This window comes from Triturus cristatus, chromosome 3_1 (assembly GCF_964204655.1).
Source record: "Triturus cristatus chromosome 3_1, aTriCri1.1, whole genome shotgun sequence".
In the NCBI taxonomy this organism is placed as follows: Eukaryota; Metazoa; Chordata; class Amphibia; order Caudata; family Salamandridae; genus Triturus; species Triturus cristatus.
The window spans coordinates 250,261,037-250,282,602 of NC_140583.1; the positions used below are offsets into that span (position 1 = coordinate 250,261,037).

General features: G+C 43.4%; 1 protein-coding gene across 1 annotated transcript in view; it reads right to left on the minus strand.

Annotated features, from left to right (window-relative positions):
* Window positions 1-21,566, minus strand: part of SCAMP2 (secretory carrier membrane protein 2) — a 301,352-nt gene that overhangs the window by 182,388 nt on the left and 97,398 nt on the right. The window contains exons 2-3 of the mRNA XM_085643811.1: window positions 11,329-11,409; window positions 10,061-10,153 (exon numbers count right to left, since the gene is read on the minus strand). Of these exons, the coding sequence (XP_085499937.1) occupies window positions 10,061-10,153; window positions 11,329-11,409 (174 nt within the window). The remainder of the gene's footprint in view (window positions 1-10,060; window positions 10,154-11,328; window positions 11,410-21,566) is intronic.

Genomic DNA, 21,566 nt, shown 5'->3' on the forward strand with positions numbered 1-21,566 from the left:
AGCACCCCGGGGTACACTTTTTAATTTCCATGGCTTCGGGATGTACGGTTGCTGCCACATACACTTTTAGACCATGCACCAATTAGGCTGCAGCTCAACCTCCCTTATGGAGGAGGCTGGGAGCAGTGATGGTCCTTCCCCACAAAGGCTCTGCTCAATGCAGTTTTTCACGCCGAACTCGGCAGCGCCATAATAGAATATTTTGAGTTTGAGTTTGAGTTTAAAAATTCTTATATAGCGCTCTTACACCAGCGGTTTCATGGCGCTGTAAACTGGCAGATCTCCTCTAGACAAGGAAGGGAGGTCGGGTAACAGGGATTAAATGAAGATTTTGCTAAAGAAGTAGGCTTTAAGTTTCTTTCGAAACTGGGAGTATAGGGTTAGGGATCTGAGATCCAGGGGCAATGAGTTCCAAAGGATTGGGGCAAGAGTCGAAAATTTTGAGCCCCCCCACTTTTTCCGGCGAAACCGGGGAACTGTCAGGAGGGATTGGGAAGAAGATCGGAGCTCCCTAGTTGGCAAGTAGGGGATAATCTCCGAGGAAATGAATGCAGGGGCCGTACCCAATCGAGCCTGGTAAGTGATAGATGCAAGCTTGAATTGGATGCGTTCCCGAACTGGAAGCCAATGTAAAAGTTTCAGCAGGGGAGTGACATGTGAGGATTTAGGAAGGTTAAAGACCAGCCGAGCCGCCTGGTTTTGGATCATCTGCAACCGCCTGAGACTATATGCAGGTATACCTGCATAAAGGGCGTTGCCATAATCCAGGCGGGAGATGACCATCGCAAGGACGATCAACTTCAAGGCCTCAAAGGTGAAAAATCGAGAGACCCTGCGGATGGTACGAAGAGACAGAAAAGAGGAAGAAACCACAGAACTAACCTGGGAGTGAAGGGTAAGGTGAGAGTTGAGTTTAATACCAAGGGTTTTGACCGAAGTAGAGGGGACCGGGGAGGGACCAAGGGAAGGGGGCCAAAAAAGTGAAGACCAGGGACTGGAACAACCACCCGTCAACACCAGCTCGGTCTTATCAGGGTTGAGTTTCAGGTGGTTGAAATCCATCCAGTCCCTGATGAAAATCATAGTAGACTGGAAATTAGAGATAGAATCAGAAGAAGAGGACAGATTGAAAACAAGTTGGAGGTCATCCGCATAATTATATACGGAGACCTCCATTTGTTGTAAAGAAAAAATGAGGGGAGAAATGTAAAGATTAAACAGAAGAGGTGAAAGGGAGGAGCCTTGGGGGACCCCGCACAGAACTTTCCGAGAGTCCGCAGTAAAGTCACCCAGGCGAACTGCCTGGGTGCGGTCCCTCAGGAAGGAGGACAACCAAATCAGGGCCGTACCCCCGATCCCCGCCGCCGCGACACGGGAGAGTAAGATGGTATGGTCCACCGTGTCGAAGGCGGCAGAGAGATCGAGGAGGACCAATGCCTGGAATTGATTGATTTTGAGATTAAAGCAGGATATGTCAGCCAATATGCTACCCTATGGAACACCTTCAAGGCATATGTCTACTGATTCTGCATCGCAAAACGCACCGAAAGTGCTGCGAGATCTTCAGAACAGTTTAGCACTGGTTTAAACTGACTTGTCAACCATCAACAGGGAAAATATCCCCTTATCCTCCCCATTATCACTACACAAATGATCAGTCCTTATGGAAGAATTCAACAAACTTGCAGATAGAGAGGCCACTTTGCTAGGTAAACATGCCGCAGTACGTAGGTACGGGGAGAGCGAACGTCCCAGCTGGACCCTACGGGGAACCGGACATATTACCAACCTTAGCCTTGACGACAGCTCCCACGTATCAGCAAAAGAAGATATAATCGTGAAATTGTTTCATATTATTAATCTCTGTATACTACTCGATTAAGAAATTGTCCAAGCAATTGACTCCTTAGACGGCAAGAAGGCTCCTGGTCTAGATGGTTTTTTAAAAGGCGTATAAACGTGCCGATACCACACTTGCTGGAAGTCTATTCTGAAGCCCTAGATAAAGGGGTTCTTTCTCCCCCAAAGTGTGAAGCTGCGATCTCCTTATTGCTTAAACCAGGTAAAGAACCTGCGCACTGCTCGTCTTATAGACCCCTTTCCTTACTAAAGTTCGACAATAAAATCCTTGCCAAAAAAATGGCAAGCAGACTATCAGTTATGCTTGACCAAATGCTCTCCCCTATTTTAGACCCAGTTCATACAACACAGATACACCTCACTCAATCTCCGGGCTGTCTTCTCTGTCCAGAATAGGGGTTCTTTCTGCGGTGGTTACCCTTCTGCAGCAGAGAAGGCATTTGATTCTCTCAAAGGGCTCTTTCTCCACGCGACGTTATGTAAACTCGGCATACCCAATAGATTCACTGCCCCAGTTTCCTTGCTGTACTCGCACCCTACGGCACGTGTCTGGGTTAATGGCTCCATATCCGAACCCTTTCCCATAACTCGCAGAACCAGGCAGGGCTGCCCACTGTCCCCCTTGTTATTCATAGTTGCCATGGACCCTTTGATACGTCACCTGCAGGAGAACCACATGCACCAGGGCTTACAATTCAAATCTAGCCCTCTCCTTGTGTCAACGTATGCTGACGACATATTACTATTTGTCAGTCAGGCACCCCTCGGATAACCTGGACCCTATCGTGCGGGAGATCATCCGATTTGGTGACTTGTCTGGTTTACGCATCAACTGGGCAAAATCTGAACTGTCCCTTTTTACAGAGGCCTCCTCCCCTCCTTCGTATGAACACCCTTTTAAGTGGGCGGCTGACTCTAATAAGTACTCTACCATACGAACGCAGCGGATCCACCGTTCCTGATTTGTCTTCATTACTTGGTCGCACAGGCCCATTTTGCTTATTATTGGTTCCACCCCGACACGCGCCTACCTTACACGAAACAGGAACGGGACCTGGAAGATCCCATACCACTTAATTCTGTTTTGCCACTAGGTCTTCGGCTAGACCCAACAGCTATCCGGACCCTGTCTATGACATGTTGGGCTAGGCGAAAACTCAGTGGATCATTGTTTTTTGATCTCTTAAAAACTCTTCTGCGCTGCCCCTCGCCTCGAACCCCTGGCTACTGCTTGCAGCAGAAAAGCTGGTACAGAGTACAATGACTGGACTTAACCTCCACATCTTCGGGGATATATTTCCAGATGAACATTTCAAGACACATACCACAGGCACGCAAGACACTACAACCTCGTATATGGACAAATTTGCCCTCAACAGGCTGCACAGCACGTTGCGATCCCGCATTTCGTCCTGCCCCAGAGACCTTCCCACTTACTCACTCTTAATAACAGACTCAGAGGGCTCCCACCTGATTACCAAACTATTGCACATGCATGATCCTCAAACACACCCAAGACAGCGGGGTCCGGCGACGCTGGGGAGAAGATCTAGGCCATGCCATCTCTGGCAAAGAGATTAAGCTAGTATCCCCAAACCACCACCATAAAAACCTCCATTTCTGCTTTTTACACAGATTCTACATTACCCCACTTGGGTTAGCTAAGATCAACCCTACCAGATCCTCTCATTGCCCCAAATGCCACCTTCCAGAAGAAGACATTGCACTTTTGATCTGGACCTGTCCAATCATTGCCACATATTGGATAGTGGTGTTCGAACTCCTTTCATGGATGGACTCCCTAACCTTAACTCCTTCCTTAGCACTATTAGCAAATGCTTCATCCATCCTGGTGAGCCATCGTAGAGTCACGGCCGACGCCCTGTTGCTGGCAAAGAGAAAGATCGCTCTCCACTGGGGTTATGGCATACACCCCACCACACATGCTTGGCTCTGTAGCATGACCTATACAGACTTAACGAGTGAAGTTTACTCCACACTGCAACCTCCCTCTGCACGATCTAAAGACATTTGGCAACCCCTTCGGGAATATTTATTATTTTTAGACTCAAACTCCCCATCACCGTTCCCTCACCCACCCGGTACCACGTCCTCCCCATGCCACATTAGTCCGCTCTCTGAACTAAAACACTATGGAGACTCCCTGTTCACTTTTTTCTCTAAGAGCGCATATTTGTTAGCCCCCATGGGCAGACATTGAATGTCGGCCCCCCATGGAGATGTATTTTGATATCACTGACTGCAACTATGTCGAGCCTTATTTATGAGTAACGCTTGTAAAGTTCTTGAAACCACCCTACCTACTCCCCTCTCTTTCCTTTCTACCGTATCTTGTTGTTGAAAATGCTTAAATAAAGTTTTTTTTTTTAAATAGCCAGACAGATCCTATCAATCAATCAATCAATCAATTTATATAGCGCGCTACTCACCCGCTAGGGTCTCAAGGAGCTGGGGGGGGGAGGGTTCCGTTACTGCTCGATAAGCAGATCCTAGGTATCTCGGCCTTTACTGCAGACAGCAGTTATTTCCATGCAGACAGTACAGCTGCATTTACAGGTTTATGCAGCATTCCTAGCAAGGTCACTACTCAGACTGGCTCAGCTTTTATGCTCCTTGCACACCTTGTGCAACGTCCAAGGGGACAGATCAGGGTGCAATTTTGTAAGGATTTGAATATCCAAATGCGTAACAGACCTCGAGGCTTTTTCCAAGTAACAGCTGGTGTTATCCTAACAAGACGCTGTAGAACATTTGCCAATAAATGTACGCTGTATTTTAGGGGTGTAGGATTTTCCTATGGTATACCGCCTTGGTATCTCTGAGCGAGTGAGCCCAAGAAGGCTGCTCTAAGGAACTTCTGGTGTCTTCTCTCACAAGTGCCTCAGCATAATGAGCATGCACATCCAATGAGATTCCTTTACTAGGCCAGAGGAATATCTGCCCATGCTGTGATTCAACTGTCCAGTCGAACAAGTCTACTGGTAGTATTGCCAACGAAGGAGACGCTTATTCTGTTTTTTTTCCTTCATTGTGAAGTCCTGAAACTCAAGAGAGTAGACTTTAGTCCAGAACATCTGGGAGATAGTTCTGAAGAACTAAACACTTCTGACACAATCTAGGTCAGTCACCTGGGGACACTGTGCATAGTCCAGCTCAAACCAGTTCTGGGAGCCATTGGCTCCTGCTCTGGCACAAAACTGGACAAAAGACATGGATGTAACCTCTCCTCTGTCCTGCCCCTCCCCTAGGAGGGTCCCCAGAATCTCTCCCATAGGTACAAAAGGGCTTACCTGGCTGTAAGACTTTAGATTTTACGTAGACAAGATTCTACAAGAAGAAACCACTGACCTTCGACCGTCTGGACACTCTGGACTTCGCTGGACCTCAACTGTGCTTGACTTGGTCCCCCTTTCCGTCCGAAGCTTAGTCTGTGCCCTTGATCCATACAGGCTCCGTGCAAGACCTGTCGTGCACTAAAGACAACTGAAGGAGTCACTCCCCTGCCCTAGTAGACACCTAACCGCAACTGACTGGTCTGCTGCTCATGAGCTCCTGCGGACTCCAAAGAGTTCAGCAACACAGGAGGTGGTTTTCTGAAGGTCCCGGAGGTCGATCTGCCCTCTCAGCAGGTTTGCAGCCAGTATCCCTCGTGGGGACTGCATAACCCGAACCCCTGTGCACTGCGTCCATTTGCAGTTGCATATGCTTGTTGGCGACTCCAGAGCTTGTGCATTGGACTCCATGTAGTCCTGACCCTGAGCAGTATTTGCACCAAAGAACTCTGGCCTTCTCGCACCGAGTGCTCCGTGGGCTGGTACTTTGTAATCTTGTTCGAGGTCCGCTCGTGACTCCTGGTCCTTCGGCCGGTGGGTCCCTCCGAGGGTCGTCTTGATTTCTCTTGGGCTTCCCTGGTTGCTCCAGACGTGCCCTGACTCCCCATTACTTGGTGAGTCCCCTGGACCTTGCTGGTCCACGCCGTAACCTGTTTGACCTTCCTGCGTGGGTTGCTTTGGTGCTCCAACCAGACACCGAGCCCTCAGCACTCGACATCCTTCATGGGACAGCTCGCATCTGGCTCCTGGTTGTCCTCAACGTCTCCTGGTCCTCGTGGCTGCAGAGTCAAGCATCCCATCGCACCAGACATCGGTGGGCATTCATCTACCGAGCCCCTGGTCACTCTGAAGTGACCCAGACTCTGTCCCCACTGCTTTCAGGTGCCTTCCATCCAGAATCCAGGCTTGGATTCCACCGGAACCTTTTCGCCTTCACGGCAACAGTACTTCTTCACAACCCTCCATTGAGAACGACAGCGGTTTCCGACACCATTCCAGACCTATGCACCCGGCTCCTCTGGGATAGGCAACCCAGGTACTACGGTATCCACCGGTGGGGTGGCACTCTAATCTTCTAAGTTCCAAAGGGTTTGCTCGAAGTCTTCTCAGAAGGGGTCCTTAAACTTTAAATTTCCAACCGCAACTTTCCCATAGAGTTGCACGGAGAACGCAGTCGTGTTTCCTCACTGCACTTGTCCTCCGTGGGGTCCCTGTGTCATCACCTTGGGTGGTTCGTTGGGGGCCCAGTGATTCTACGTATACTAGGCACTGTCACTAGTCAAGTTGTGATTGTTATATCACTATTTTAGTATATGGTTTGGTCTCCCCCTGGAGCCCACTGTGTATTGTGCTACTTACAACTGTTCTATTGATCTCGTATTGTGTGCTTTGTGTTCTATCCTCGTGTCGAGGACAGTAGAGAGTGCTATATTAATAAATACATATTTTTATATTACTACTGTGTGGTTCCCCTTCATTTAGCTAATTCAGGAGGTGATATTCTGGTAAAACAAGCTGCTTTACATTCCTTCAAGATTAAGCCTGAAGGCTGCTCTCCACAGCTACCACTAGGATAGCTTTCTAAAGGTTATCTTTGACCTTGTACATCATAAGGGTCGTTTGGACTGGTGCAAGGTGCTCACTTTAATTAGTGGACAGCATATACCAGGCCAACTTTTAACACCTTGCAGCAGACAATGACAGGTATGCATATGGGAAAAAGGTCATAAGCAAACATAAGAGCAAAAAGAAACAATATAAGGAAAAATGTATCCAATGTTGTTGCCGCAGAGACAGGTTTATTCCCTGGAATCCAGTAGGCATGTAACTGCATAGAATCATGCTTATCCAGGACTTCAAACTATTTTAATATTGGACAGAAATGATCTCTAGTACATACACTAAATGGTACCAAATATCTCAAAAGGCTCTTAGGCCAGCCTAATGGTACCAAATATCTCAGAAGTTTGTGGAGAAAAAGGGACTAAACCTATGAGAACTACTCAGGGCTGCCTTATGCAGCAAAGGAAAATTGATTGCATAGTAGCTGCAAGCACTCGCCCCACCTAAAGCAACAATTTTGTAACATGATGAAAGCTTTGAGGGGGAAAAGGGTCTTTTTCAAAAGCAGAAGTGCTCAATTGCTTGCTATGCTCGGCTTAAAATACATCTTTCTATGCTCTAAACCTGTACCACAAACATATGTGTCTCCTACTCTGCTACACACACATCTAGTTCAAAATGTGGGGACAGAGCCCTGAACATGCAAATACTGGTCTCAGAAAAAACATTTGTTTTCATCCCTGAAAAAGTTCTAGATGCACGTGTACGAGTTTTTCAGGGTCAACAGTACAAATTTGTACAATACATTCTGAAGCCAATTAGGGCTGGAGTAGGATGACTGACTAAGGTTCACCTTGACAATGGCGAGCTTCAAAATTAGCAAATGCACAAAGGAAACAAACCTCTTCAGAATCAGCAGATTTCTTTCTAAAGGCTACATCTTTTGATTGAGAGAGTGGAGCCAACTACCCTTCAGCGACAACACTAGGACTGGACTGAAGTGGAAAGAAGAGACTAGTTACACGCGACGAAATTCTTGCTGCTTGCTTCTCCCTGGATATGCTCACTAGCTCTGCCTCCTAAGTGTTAAAGCGTTGGTATCTAGTCAGCCCCAGATGCAATCACAGACAGACAATTATTGCTGTGCTCCTTTCTTGCCAGCCTCCTTATCCAGAGGGAGCAAAAGCTCAAAATGTAACCGCTTCATGATTATGGCGCCAGAATACACCTGAATAAATAATAAAAATTTACAACATGTAAATGCAACAAATCAAGCAACTCCTTAGCTGATCAGAAGAGCTCTTCTTTTGACACTTCTAATGCCGATAAATAAATAAATAATCGGTTCTCGACCCACTAACGAAAACAGATAAATCGTAGGATGGTGTTAAAGCTAAGTGTATACCAGGCTCAAGTTATAGTTACTGGAGTTAACAATAACTTGTGAATTTCAGTGGCTTTTTGAGATTAAAATGCTACATTTTAACTGACATTTTCTTTGTTTTTTCATTGAATGTCTAGGGGTTTTATTAGCATAAAGATCTCATTACCATACCAAACCCCTGCCGCCCAAGGCTTTCGGACATGCGAGGTTGACGGCAGGGCCGGGACTGTGGCCAGGCCCTGCTCCCAAACCCCCACAGCCTATCAATAGCACACAGCCTTCGGGGGAGCCAATATTGTGGCCAACACCCCCCCCATTTTCAGCTGCCAACCAACATCTCCCCTCCCATCTTCTCTTTCTTTGTTTTCCCGGTCCAGTGGAAGCCAGGCATCTACACTGGCTCCTGTGGACAGGAATACAGCGCCCCAAGGAGAAAAAAAACTTTTAAAAACAATGTGACCCAAGGGATTGGGGGGGGGAAGGAGGAGCGGCTTCTATTATAAAAAAAATATATATTTTCAGGACACGCTGACCTAGTCCCAGAGTGCAGTAATGGCGGCCTAAACATTTTTGTTCAGGTTGTAGCCTGTCAAACAGGACCAAGGCAGCAGACCGGAAAAAAAAGCTTTTTGCCAATTGGATCACTCTATTTTTTAAAGTTGTCATGCTCATGAAACTCCTGCGGAAGTCTCACAAACCCAAATGTCCAGATAGCTATAGGTTTTTAACCTTAATTTTTCAAAAACTACTAAAGAGATTAAACCAATTTACAAAAAGCTCGTTTTCTAGCAAAGTTGGTGTAGCTCTGTTCAACTGTATTTTTCTGTAGTGTTGTTCAGCTATAAATATCCCTATGGAAATTGCATGGGAATATTGCAATTTGTGACCCCCCCACCCCCTTTTCTCAGCCCCCACTTGACAGACCACCCAGAAACTTTCCAAGAGAACCTGAGGTACATAAACTCTTCGTGACTTTCCAACAAACAGCACCAAAGTTATTAGCAAAACAAAAAATCTATTTTCTATGGTAACTTGGTCCTAACTATAATTACACAATGCCAACTGCCACATATTATATAAATATATGTGTGGTTTTTTTTTTAGAGGACTTCATCACAACCCCAAAATTCCCTTACTAGTTCTTACCCCCTGCCCATCCCTTGAACCCTAAAAAATACTTATCCCTAACACCTAAACACTACCATACCTGAACCCTAAAAGCCCCTTAACCCATTACCCATCCCTGAACCCTAATAAACCCCTTACACATCATTTTACCCTTATCCATTCCTAAACCTTGGAACACCCTTACCACCCCATGCCCCTACCCACCCCTGCACTCTAAAAACCCCTTAACCATCCCTGAACCGTAATTATTTTTTCTAAGTGACAATTAATGTATTGTGTGTGTAGGTGGGTGTGCGTGCATATATATATATGACTGTATATACATGTATATAGTTAAGTATATAGAAATACATAAATGGGCTTGTAAATATATACAAAAGAAAACAAGTTCCTTAATCATTATAACATAAATACTTACCCTATGTGGTAAAGTCCCATGTTGGAAAGTACCTAAACATGAGGGTAATTAACTGCGTGGTAAAGTCTGCTCTGGTAAAGGTACCAAGTGGGAAAGGCTGTATAGTAAAGGTAACATACCCTTTCTAAGAATATCCAATGAAATTCCCCACAATCCTAAGGCACCAACCCTACGGTCATAGCAAGCATGCAAGTGGCTAGGCAACCAAAGCTCTTTGTCCACTTAGGAGGTGGTAAGACTATAATAATACAGTAAAGACCTTTCAGCCCATTCCTCTATTGCAGGCACACTAACGAGGGTTAGCTGTGTACCAACTCATTTGTAAAAAACAAAAAAGACACAATGGGTGTGTACCTGTGGGCTGGGCTCCATAGATGGCTGCAGTACGGCAGGTTGAGAGGGAGCATTGGGCTGGGTTGCCGGGATAGTTGTCTGTGCCGGATTGGTCTGAAAAAGCAAAGATATAGAAACACTGAAGAACTATTCCACTTTTTTTTATTAGGGTTATCTCATCAGAGACTAGGATATACAACACACTGGGGATAATAGATGTCTTTGATTAGTCTATGAAAAAGAAACAGCATTACACAGTGGGCTTACCTTCTGAAAGTGGAGTAGACATAATATTTTTTAAAGACAAGAAAATTAGTCAGAAAGTTGAGGTAGTAAGCCTAAAAGAGTGTGTTTATGCACTGCAGTGAGTGCTACTCTGGACTCAAAACACTGAAGGTGAAAAGAGTGTCCATTTCACTATAGCCGAGTGAGAAGAGAAATAGAAAAGGAAAGGGTGTGGGTAAAGTATCGAGAGATAATGTTTATGTATGTGTGAGATTCGTGGTGCTCACATCGGTGTAAGATGATGGCAACTTATTGCCGAGGGGCACAGACCATGCTAAAGACACACCATGTAAAAGACACATCATGATAGCCACGGGGGGGGGGTGGGGAGGGGCAGGTTGGGTCAGATGTAATGCAGGAATGTACATGTGCTGAGATAGGAGTCTCTATGATCCCAGCTCTCTCTTTATGTGCTTTAGGACTCCATGAGTTATGATTCTAGTGGTGAGAACGTGTCCAACAGCACTGCTTAGACACTATTACAGTACAGAAAAGGTCACATCCTTACAACAGGTGTGGCCTCCATCGAGTCAGTCTTCCAATTATGCATTTCTGAAACACAGAGACAGCAAGAACCAATGAGAGTGGGGGGGGATGGGAGGGGGTGGCGGGTCATGTGGGTGTCCTATGTCCTAAGGCGTTACTTGCAAGGTTTTAGAAGACGTTGTGGGGGCTGTCGTAAGTAAAGACGTGTGAAGTATGCAAAGACAAGAAAGTTGCATATAGTGTACGGAGGCTGGAGGTCTCAAATGAAAAGCGCAAGGGGTGCTCAATAGTAAAATTAGAGGGGTGGAAGGAGAATTGAGGGGGGGTCAGTAAGGTGGCACGGAGTACTGCAGGAAAACATTGGGTGCTGAATCCAATAGTGATGGACAACACCATGGTGAGTCGCAGTACATTTTCAGCTCCATGAACGAGATGAGAAGACTCTTGAAGGAAAAAACAAAGGCCCTTCCTAAACAATTAGTGCTCAGCTATGGGAGGTGTATGTATTTATCACTTACCAGTCGTGAATTCTCAGAGAAGGGATTAAACTCTTCCAGTGTGCCCTGAGCCGGATTGGTCAGCTGTGTCACAGAGGGATCCTAAAGAAGAGAAAATACGAATAGGTTCATGAAGCCAGGATAGAGATTGGTAAATTCACTGGCACATCTTCTATTAAACTCGATTGTGATGGTAAATCGGTCGTATCATGCCACACACACAATCGGCATTCAGGACAAGTGCACAAACATGCTTAAAGGAGGAGAGGTGTCAAAGAGTATATAAGTGCCACGGATAAACTCCCACCAAAACCTGATCAGGAGACCCTCTAAAAGGCAAATCTAAGGTTTTCAAAAAAGCACCTAGTCAGACCTCGTCTCATCCTAAAGTTGTGCTGGTGATGGTCAGGACTTTCCTAGAAGGGTTGGGTTGAAAATATACAAACAAAAAACAAATCAGATTGTATCAGCGTTAAAGTATAAAAAAAACATGTGGTCTGTAATAACTTAAACTTAAAAAGAATCTTATTAGCTTCCAACTACAAAAAGCCTGAGATAAACAATAAAGGGGAAGTGCAGTAAAAAATATTTCAACTGAAGTCAAGAGGGCCTCCAGTTATCATTGGCAACTATGGAGCTACACAAACGTATTTGAGAAAAAGCTAACTAAATGATGAAAAATGAGCTTCTCTATTGGCCTTTTTAGCTTGAGCTTGGTAAAAAGGAAGACAATTACTGGCAAATTTGCATTGTAAAATATAAATCAATGCATTGGGTCCAAAAGATTGATCTGGACAAATAATATTCTTCTGAAGAAAATAAAAACCTAATAAAAACAAAAAAAATGTTTGCAGCATGAGGAATCCATTAACACTTGGATGCTCTGCTTTTTTCTGGTTTGTATGGAGCTTTGTTCTTTCTACTGGGAGTCGAAAGACTTTGGCCAAGCTAAGCTACAAGGATGAGGACAGGAGCCTGCAGAGACTCACAGGGCGGAGATTCATGAGACCTCAAACAGCACCGACAGTCTGGCAAGATGGTTTCTTAATCTGATCGCTCCATGCACTTCACTGGTCTTCCAGACAAAGTGAGATTATTTTCTAACATTTAATAGCTAGCACTTACGACGCCCCCAGCAGACAAGTGGAGTAAAGAGGCAGAAACCTAACATTTGTCAGGAAAGACTCTCTGGAGGATGTTTATGCCCACTCAACTAGGGACAATACAGCTTCTATAGTTCTCACCAGAGGCATTTGCATATCTGACATCCACGGGTCAGCCTAGTGGTCATGTCTGAGTACATTTGCTAAACATTACAGCCTCAAGGGCTGGGCTGCATGACTTCCCTGGATTTTTGCCACTACTTATTCCCACCTCTCGGAGGGTACCGCTTTAGGACTCACTCTTAAGGTGAGGAACTCCTTCTGTAAGTATATTTTAGGTGGATACAGAATCTTATTGCATTTTCTTATTTGCTTCCTACCCTCCCAAGAAGGGTCGCTGCCTTATATAATAAGAGCATGGTATACAAACATATTATGTACTCTTACTGTTGTAGATGTTCTCTTGGTTCTACTCTGCAAGTTTCGCAGGGGGTGAAAAAGTTTCAGAAACTGGTATTAGCATGCAGATTCACATCTAATAACACCCAGCGTTGTCATGTTAAAATAATAACTAAAGCTGCATGGCACCACCTGGCAGCGCTGGAATGTCACTCCTGGGAAAGAAAGCATTGCGGTAAAGTTTGATGTCTGGGAGAATTGACTTAAAGTGAGGCAGAAAGGTGTATCCATCAAAATTATTAAACAATGAGATCTAAATTCATCACACACCTAGATTAGAGGGACTATAACCTTTACTTGCAATTGTAGATCAAATAAAGTTAATATTAGATGAAAGATTCTGAGCCTTTGCAGAGTTTCAATGAGTGAGTAGATTTCGATTTACCATCTAGAATGGGTAATTAAGTGCCTTCCTGAGTTTAGGAGTTAAAACCATTCCAGTGCTACCTTGTATGGGAAGACAGAGTTCACTGCCTTGGTAATACAGTATACAAATGAAGAATAACCTAAAGATACACTATACATGTACTACAACATCAAGTTAATCTGTGAACTGCAGACACAATGTACAAATGTATCTTACCCTGCAGTCAGCCCTCCTCCCCAACAACTGCATTTGTTCCCCAAGATCCTTTGGAAATAACAGTACTGGGCACTTTCCACATTACAGGTCTGAAGTAAGTATACTCCTATCTCCATGAGGGAAACTCAAATCTTTTAAAACGTGCAGTGATGGTGCTAGTCACCTTCTAAGACTACAGCCAGGTCACAAAGAACCTCCTTCCCTGCCCTTAGCAATGTTACAATGTCTTCACCTTCTTAAGCTATCCCCAGAAAAAAAATGGGATATTCTCCCAAATATACTGCAGAGTTACAAGAACCCGCTACCCTCAGTGAAGTTTCAATACCACTCTTGATTGAATTAAACTGTCATGGCTTCCATCCCTTTGCAACAACACTGAATGCCCCCCTCCTCTTGCGGACTCAGCACATGTATTTCTTCCATTAGCCTAAAGTGACTTTCCAAATCAAAAGCGTGCTCCACCTCCCGTTGTTCTAGCAATCCATAGCTTAATCAAAGGAGAGGGTACAAGGCACAAAAATGGTCAGCACTGGCAGCTTAAGGCCCTCCACTCCTATCATTTTGCATCACAAAACTTTCTTTAGCGCTCCTTTGAGGACACCTTTAGCCCATAATGATAGGCATAGGTATCCTTGTTCAACAGTGACAACATAACTCCATCTTTTACTTTGTAGTGAAGCTAATGATTTGATGCGGAGATGCTGCGTAAGTTTCCAGCAAGGATCGCGCTCTACTTTTTACTAACCCTGAATTGCCTGAGAGTTAAACCTGCCTGTTGGACTTGGCCCTTTCTGCAAGGTCATTCCCAAAGTTTTTGCCTTCACCCTACTGTTTTCTGAACCCGTTTTTGTGGAACCACCTGTGCGCAGGGCCTGTAAATTAAATGCTACTGGGTTTGCAAGCGCTTTATTCTGTGACCCACTTAAGTAGCCCTTTCAACACACGTGCAGTTTTAAACTACTATATCGACCTGGCAAATTAAAACCTTTTGCCAGGCCCAAAACTTTTTAATACATATAAGTCACCACTGGTGTATGCTCTGGACAGCCCAGATAGCAGGGTGCAGTGTATTTAAAAATGTGGACGTGTACTTTTTAGTTTTGTATGTCCTGGTAGTGAAAAACTCTTAAAATCATTTTTCAGTACTGTAAACACTACCTCTCCAAAGGATAACATTGGAGTTACCTTATCACAATGAACACCTGTTTGGTGTCTTTGGTATTGTAATGAAAAATCCAAACTTATTGTGAAGTTGGATTTTAAATTTTTAAAATGGCACTTTTAGAAAGTTGGCTTTTTACCTGCCATCGCCATTTGGTGCCTCCAGACTGTTGCTGGGTCCCACAACTGTTGACAGTTGGGTTTTGTGTATTCCTCCTAGACAGCCACAGACAATAGGAAGCTTAGGTGTGCATGGATGGGCCACCACTGGCAGGATAGGAGGGAGGAGCTGGGCACAGACCTACTTACACTTGAATAGGCTGTGTTATGCCTCCACACAATACGCTGCATACCCCTATAGTTAGTCTAGAGCCAGGGAGGCATGGCACCTGTGAACTTAAAAGGCTTGCCTCTAAAAGCTTCTCCCCACTTCTAAGGTACAACTGGGTATAAATACTGTACTTCAGATACCAACTCTTCAGTACACTTCTGGACCTGTGGATGCTCTGTCAGAAAGAAGGACTGCTGTGCTGCTGAAAGGATTGCCACTTTGCTTGACTGCTGCAATGAAAGACTGTTGCCCTTCTGTATTGACCTGCTGCCCTCCTGCCTGGGTAAAATCTGGATCTGCATCTTTTGAATACAGGACCCCAAATGGACTCCAAGGGCTAGTTGGCTGGCCTCCTCTCTTAACCCTCAGGGACAGAAGGATCCAACAACCTTGACCCAGCATCTGGACTCTGCCATCTAGGAGTCTACCCTGCCCAGTGAGTTCACCCTAGTCATGGATACTTGGAAATGGGCCTAGGGTGCTCTGCCCGCCTCTATTTTCACTAAAATCTTAAAAATTGCATATCTCCAGTTCTACGGTTTGGATTTTTGTCATTTTGTTCTCGTTTCATTGATTAAAGAAAACTCTTATTTTCTTACTTGTTGAGGTTTTTTTTTTTGTGTGGCATTTTTCACATTATTATTGTTTGAAGTGTTGCACAGACACTTTACAAATTGCCTCTAAGGTAGGCTGGACTGCTCTGTGCCAAGCTACCAGAGAGTTGAGCACAGGTTAATTTCTGGTTGGCTTGTGCCTAACACTGCCAAGGAATGTGGTTGCTGCTTGACCAGAGCTCACACTCCAGTCCACCAACAACACAATTTCTTATACTGCTCCTGCCAGGTGATGGTCTCAAATGCAGGTATACACAAGTGAGAGTGCCTTCACTCCACAGCTTCATACAAGGACAGGAGAAAGAGGGTGAGAAAAACTCCACTATGACTAAAAAAAGCTCAGACTCCACTGAATGTGCAAGTAAAGTGCAGATAAGACGTCAGCAGTCTCAGCAGAGCAACGATGAGTCAATGCCAGTTAAGTAACTTTCACATAACCTGGGCATAACTAGAAAGGATTTGAAGAAGCAGGTTGAGGACTTCTAACAAGTTATCGTGTTTAGGGCTGAAAGTGTCTGAATTTCAGCTTGTTTTTTTTTTTACTGCGATCAGAGATGAATAAACAGACTGCATGAAGCTATTTTATGCCTTCTAAATGCTCTAAATACAACTGTTAAGTAAAGCAGTGATGTGACTGTCCGCCAATGTAGGCATTTCTAAATCTTAAGAATGGGCTATCAGCAACGCTGCAGAAAGATTATGGGTCAAGGGGCAGTTGTGTTTTGTTCCAATAAGTTTTATGATTGGGTATATGGATAAAGTTTTCACGAGAGGTTCGCATACGTTTTATGATTGGGTATATGGATAACGTTTTCACGAGAGCACTGCGTGATTTAAGCAGATCATTTAGTAAGGCTCTCTACCAACGACTTTGCCATTATAATGGAGTTACCATCGCTCAATGCAAGGATATGATGTCTTTGTGGCTTCGCCAGGATGAAAAACTGTTCAGGTTCTGCTAGGCTTCCAACATGTGGCTGGAGATTCTACACATATCAACAGATAACCATCTAGTGAGACATCTTGCCGATATGGTGCAAAGCCGAAGTCAAATCATCTCTCTGCAACAGGGCCTTACCGCTCATGAAAGCTAATGTACTGTGGAGGCTGAATTCCCCCAAAACCTTGCAAGCCTCTACCAACATCTGTCCATGTACCTTTGAGCCCCTGGAGAGTGTACCATGTGCTCCAAGCTAAGCTCCCATACAGTCTATCCATGAGACAGACAGGCGGTGTTATGCTGACAGTCTACGGGTCCAGCTTTCTCATACAGCAACAGCCCTATGGTCCCAGGAGATTGGCCCCAATAAAGCACAGAGAGTACAGGCAGTCATCGCGCACTCCTCATGCCGGACATCTGGACACTTTACCCACTGGCCCTCGTGTCGAGACCCACCTGCATTCCCTATCAGGTGGCCTGATTTACAGTTCCATGACTAGGCCGGCTTCCTCTTTTCTAAAATAAGATCTACATTGTTTTATGGTGTTCCAAAGATTGTATATAATGGCACTCAGAACAAATGTTTGTTGAGACAGTTCTCAGATCCGTTTCAGTGACTGTTTCCCGGCCACAGCATTTAATTAAACCAACTGTTCCCGTTTTGCCTCGTCTTTTGTTTTTTCAAAGTAAATTCACATTCCAGCAATAAAAGGATAATCATTTTGAAATCTATATATTTATGTTTTGAAGGGGAAAGTTCAATGTTCTCCATTTATAAAACCCACTGCCACAGACAACATCTTTCATTATAAGCTACATCATCCAATTAAACAAATTTAGTATCCCTAATAAGTCACTCTTGTGACTTAAGAGAAACTATAGCAATCACAGTCTATATAAAGAGGAAGAAAACTTGGCGACTGAACATATTTAGAGCAGGGATATCCCAACAGAGTCTCAACACAAGCTATGGATCATGTCAAAGAAAAAAAACAAGTAAACAACTTTTGAGAGGCAAAAACAAAACAACCTCGAGATAACTATATTATACCTATAACTCAGTTCAGTGTTTAGTTCAGATTCTCAACATGTATGTTTAAGCAAAAGTGAAGGAAGCACTAAAGTGCTTTGAAAAATTAGAACAAGTGATACCCATTAGCAACATATTTTAAAAGCAAGCACAATATGGATCAATTAAAATACCTAAATTATTAGGCATATTTAATTTCAAGTCCAACACACAAGGAGTAGGCATGGAAAACATCAATAGTATATGTTAGGTTGATGATGAAAAAGGGCATTGTTTTCTTGAACCTTATACTTAGGTTAGTGTTAATGCATAAACTATGACTATATGATTGGTTAGCCTAGTTTCAGGTCCATCTTTTACCCTCATTGTTCCTTTAAGTAAGCAAAGATTTCCGTTGTAAATTTTTTTTTAAAGAGAAAGGGCTATCCAGCATTAAAATAAAAAAAAAACATTCAAAAGTAGTCCCTGTGTTCACTTTAGTATCGGTTAGGAAAGTAAAAAAAAAAAAAAAAAAGAAAAATAGAGTTTAGGATAAAATGCATTTTCTTTTAACCTGAAAGCCTTGGCAATACGATTGGTTAGTTCTGGGGTCGGTTTCACCTGTAAGCTGTACCTTCCTTGAATAAACTAGGTTTTGATACAGTTAATAAATCATTATAATACTGGAATAGGATATTGCAATGGACTACGTGATTTAGACTAAAATAGTTTAACAGCAATCCATGGGTTTTTTGGTTGAGCCTGGGCAGCACATGCGCTGCTCTGCGAGGCATGCTGTATTTGAGTATGGACTTGAAGCCCCACCCACTCTCCGCCCATATTGGTCATTGGCTTGTGTCATTGTCCTTCGTAAATGCTGGCTTCTGTTTCGTTACTAGGCTTGTTAGTCCCTCCTTATACCACCTTGTCTTCATTTGAAACCTTTCATAAGGACTGGCCCATTTACTTCTGTTGTTACACGGTAGGTCTTATTTAGTCTTTAAGCACTATTTTTACTGTGTTTCTCCTACTGCAGGGACAACATGCTTTCCTGCAATATTCAGCACCTCATGAGCGCTTTCACTTTCCAAGTCCGGGACAATGGCGGGCGCTGCTTTGAAATGAAATCGGTCTTGCATTTACAAGAGTTTGAGCTATTGGCATTGTAAATAACAATGCCTTTTATGTTTGTGTTAATTATCAAAACAGATAAATAAAAGGCATTGTCATTTTCAATGCCAATAGCTTAAACTCTCTCAAAAAGCGAGACCTATTGCATTGCAAATGCTTGTTTCAACATGTCATGAAGTCACAGTATTATGATAACCAGAGGCTTGACTACACTCATTTTCTTTTTGCGCTGTCTCCAGACTCCACCCTAAGGGTGAATGACTTAACGGCGGCGCTCTGACAGAGTAGACGTAACTGCGCGCCGCGCATCACGGTGCGGCACCCACCCAACCCAGGTCAGAGGTCACAGGTAGAAATTTAATGAATAAAGCAAAATCGGGTGACATCAAGAACACTGTCCCGGACGGTGCGTGCAGCACCAGTAGCAGGTGCATTTTATGCAGATTGTGCTTGTTTGCTCGGTCACGCCTCAGGGACCAAATCGGCCCCAGCAACCAAACCGGCCCCCTGTCACCAAACCGGCCCCCAACCCGTCCAGCCTACCGGGGGATTGCCCGGTGCCCGGAATCGCCAGTCCGGGCCTGATGGCAACTAAAAGAGTTAGTTATAGAGAAAATCTACAGTAATGATGTACTTTCAAAAAATGTGTCATTATAAATAAGTTTTGACATATATTTTTACAGTTATACTTAAATGCTTTAGCTTTATTGAATTATTTGAGAATATAAAAGTTGTTTTAGTGATGTAAGCCAATATGTTAAAGATGTTTTTATATAAATAAAATCTTGTTCAGCTAGTTGTGCTGCTATATGGTATTCTGACAGAGAGAGTAGTATTAATATCCATCCTTGAGATATTATATTTTGTATTCTTTGGAGTGCTTTGAAGAATTGTAATTTTTTTTTAACAGTTGTTTTTATTGGAAATAAAGCAATACCAATCACATAAATAGCAGTCATCAATACATAATCAGACATATATTGTCTATAAACTTTATCACTCAGAATCTCGGTTTCACTCAGCCATCCGCACCAAGGATTGTAATTTTGATGTGTTTATTTACATATATAGGAAAAACAATGGTTCCTGTGGAATAATATACTATGAGGTTATGATACATAAGCACGATCGCGATATAGAGGGTTTAGATAACGGCAGAGCGCGAAGGAACCACTAACACACCGATTACAGTGTAGTATATTTTATGGATTTTTTAAACAATAAAGTTAGGAGTAAACATTATACATCAAAACAAAATTTGTGCATAGTGTCCCAAGTGACAAAGGGGACCTAAACCCAAGTGACAGTGTGAATATTAAATACCAGGTTTCCACAGTTTGTACAAGTCAACCATTATCATAATTATTCAATGTGAACAGCAGCTATACACAGCGATATGTGCTGGGGAAATGGTTCGCTTCTTCTGTATGTCGACGGCGTTTCGATCCTCAAAACAATGTGGGGTCTCTTCAGGACTATTGATGAAGGGACCAGGAAAGTGGAATTCCTATAGCCCGACGCCCGGGACATTTTGTTTGGGGTCAAGGGCAACAAGTTTTCATGTGTATTTTGTCCTTGGGACAAGTAGGCCAAACCCCCTACAGCACAAACCCTTTGGCTGCCAGTTTACAGTAACACATTACAGATCAGGAAAGGGCAATGTCTGCAGTTAAGGTAATATTTGTGTCCATGTGTTAAATGCTGTTCAAGCTTGTATTTATGGTTCATTAATGCAAAGCCTTTATTATTAGGGTGAGCACTAAAAGTAAATGTTGTAAGCTCGGCCTGCACTTCTGACCGTGGTTCCAGTATAAATGTGTAAACACGTTTTCAAAGCTTAGTAATACGAGGCTATGTATAATGCTCCCAGAATGCTCTCTGATTATATGCAAATATTTGCCGAAACTTGAAAGCAAGAGTGATGATTCTTTGCTTTCAAAATAAAATGTTCACAAAAAATGCAAGTAGGAAAAAAAAAACATTTTGCTTAACTACTGTAAGATTTTAGGTACCATATCTTTGCAGCATCATTTAGTAACATGTTGATGTATGCTTGTATTTCCCAAAAATATTCATAATGGAAAAGCAGTGTAATCAGTTTAAATGCGATTATGGGAAACAAAAATGAACAAGCATTGGCAAAGCCAGTAGGTGTGAAATTGGTGGTCAGGCTTTTGGTTTTGTCAATGCGTGACTTGTTCAGGCATAGTTTTTGTAAAACCTTATTGGTGTGGAAGCTGCTGGGCCCATACCTTTCTAACAAGCATTGGCAAAAGCAAAAATTGTTTTTGGTCTCAAAAAGCACACATTGCCACAGCAGTTCAGGGCACTGATTCAAATTACTTTGTGTGCCAATATGCTCCTTGTGAAAGAGCAGAATACTGTCACTTACAGTGAAGCTAGCTGATAGACCGAGAAAGAGAGACAGAATTTTATTAAGCACAAAAGGTCATGGTTATCGCCAGGCCTAATTTGAGGCCAAATTATTAAAGAAAGTCTCAAAAGTGCATCCATGGTATATATCCTTGCATTAAGAGCATATATACAGGTTCCGTGAATTCGCAAGAATTTACAGAAGTAGGCCAACAAATAGTACTACTGGAAAATATTTGTGAACTGCATTTTAGCATGAGCAAATGTGCATGTGTAGATTTGCTTGTGTAAAAATCTGAATGTTTTAAGTTCACTTTTCCTCCAACCACTTTTTTTCCCAACCCTGGAAGAAGTTTTACGTCTGACCCTGTCGGGCGTAAATTTCCAACCTTTTTCAGTACGGGAAAAGATTAGAAAAGAGTTGGTGCAAACCCTTAAAACAGGCAAGTTAGTAGGTTTGCACAGACTCAAAAGGGCATTCCAACCCTTGAACTATTGCTTACCACTACCTTCAGCCCCAGTATGTCGACCTGCAGAAACGTAGCAACATAAGGG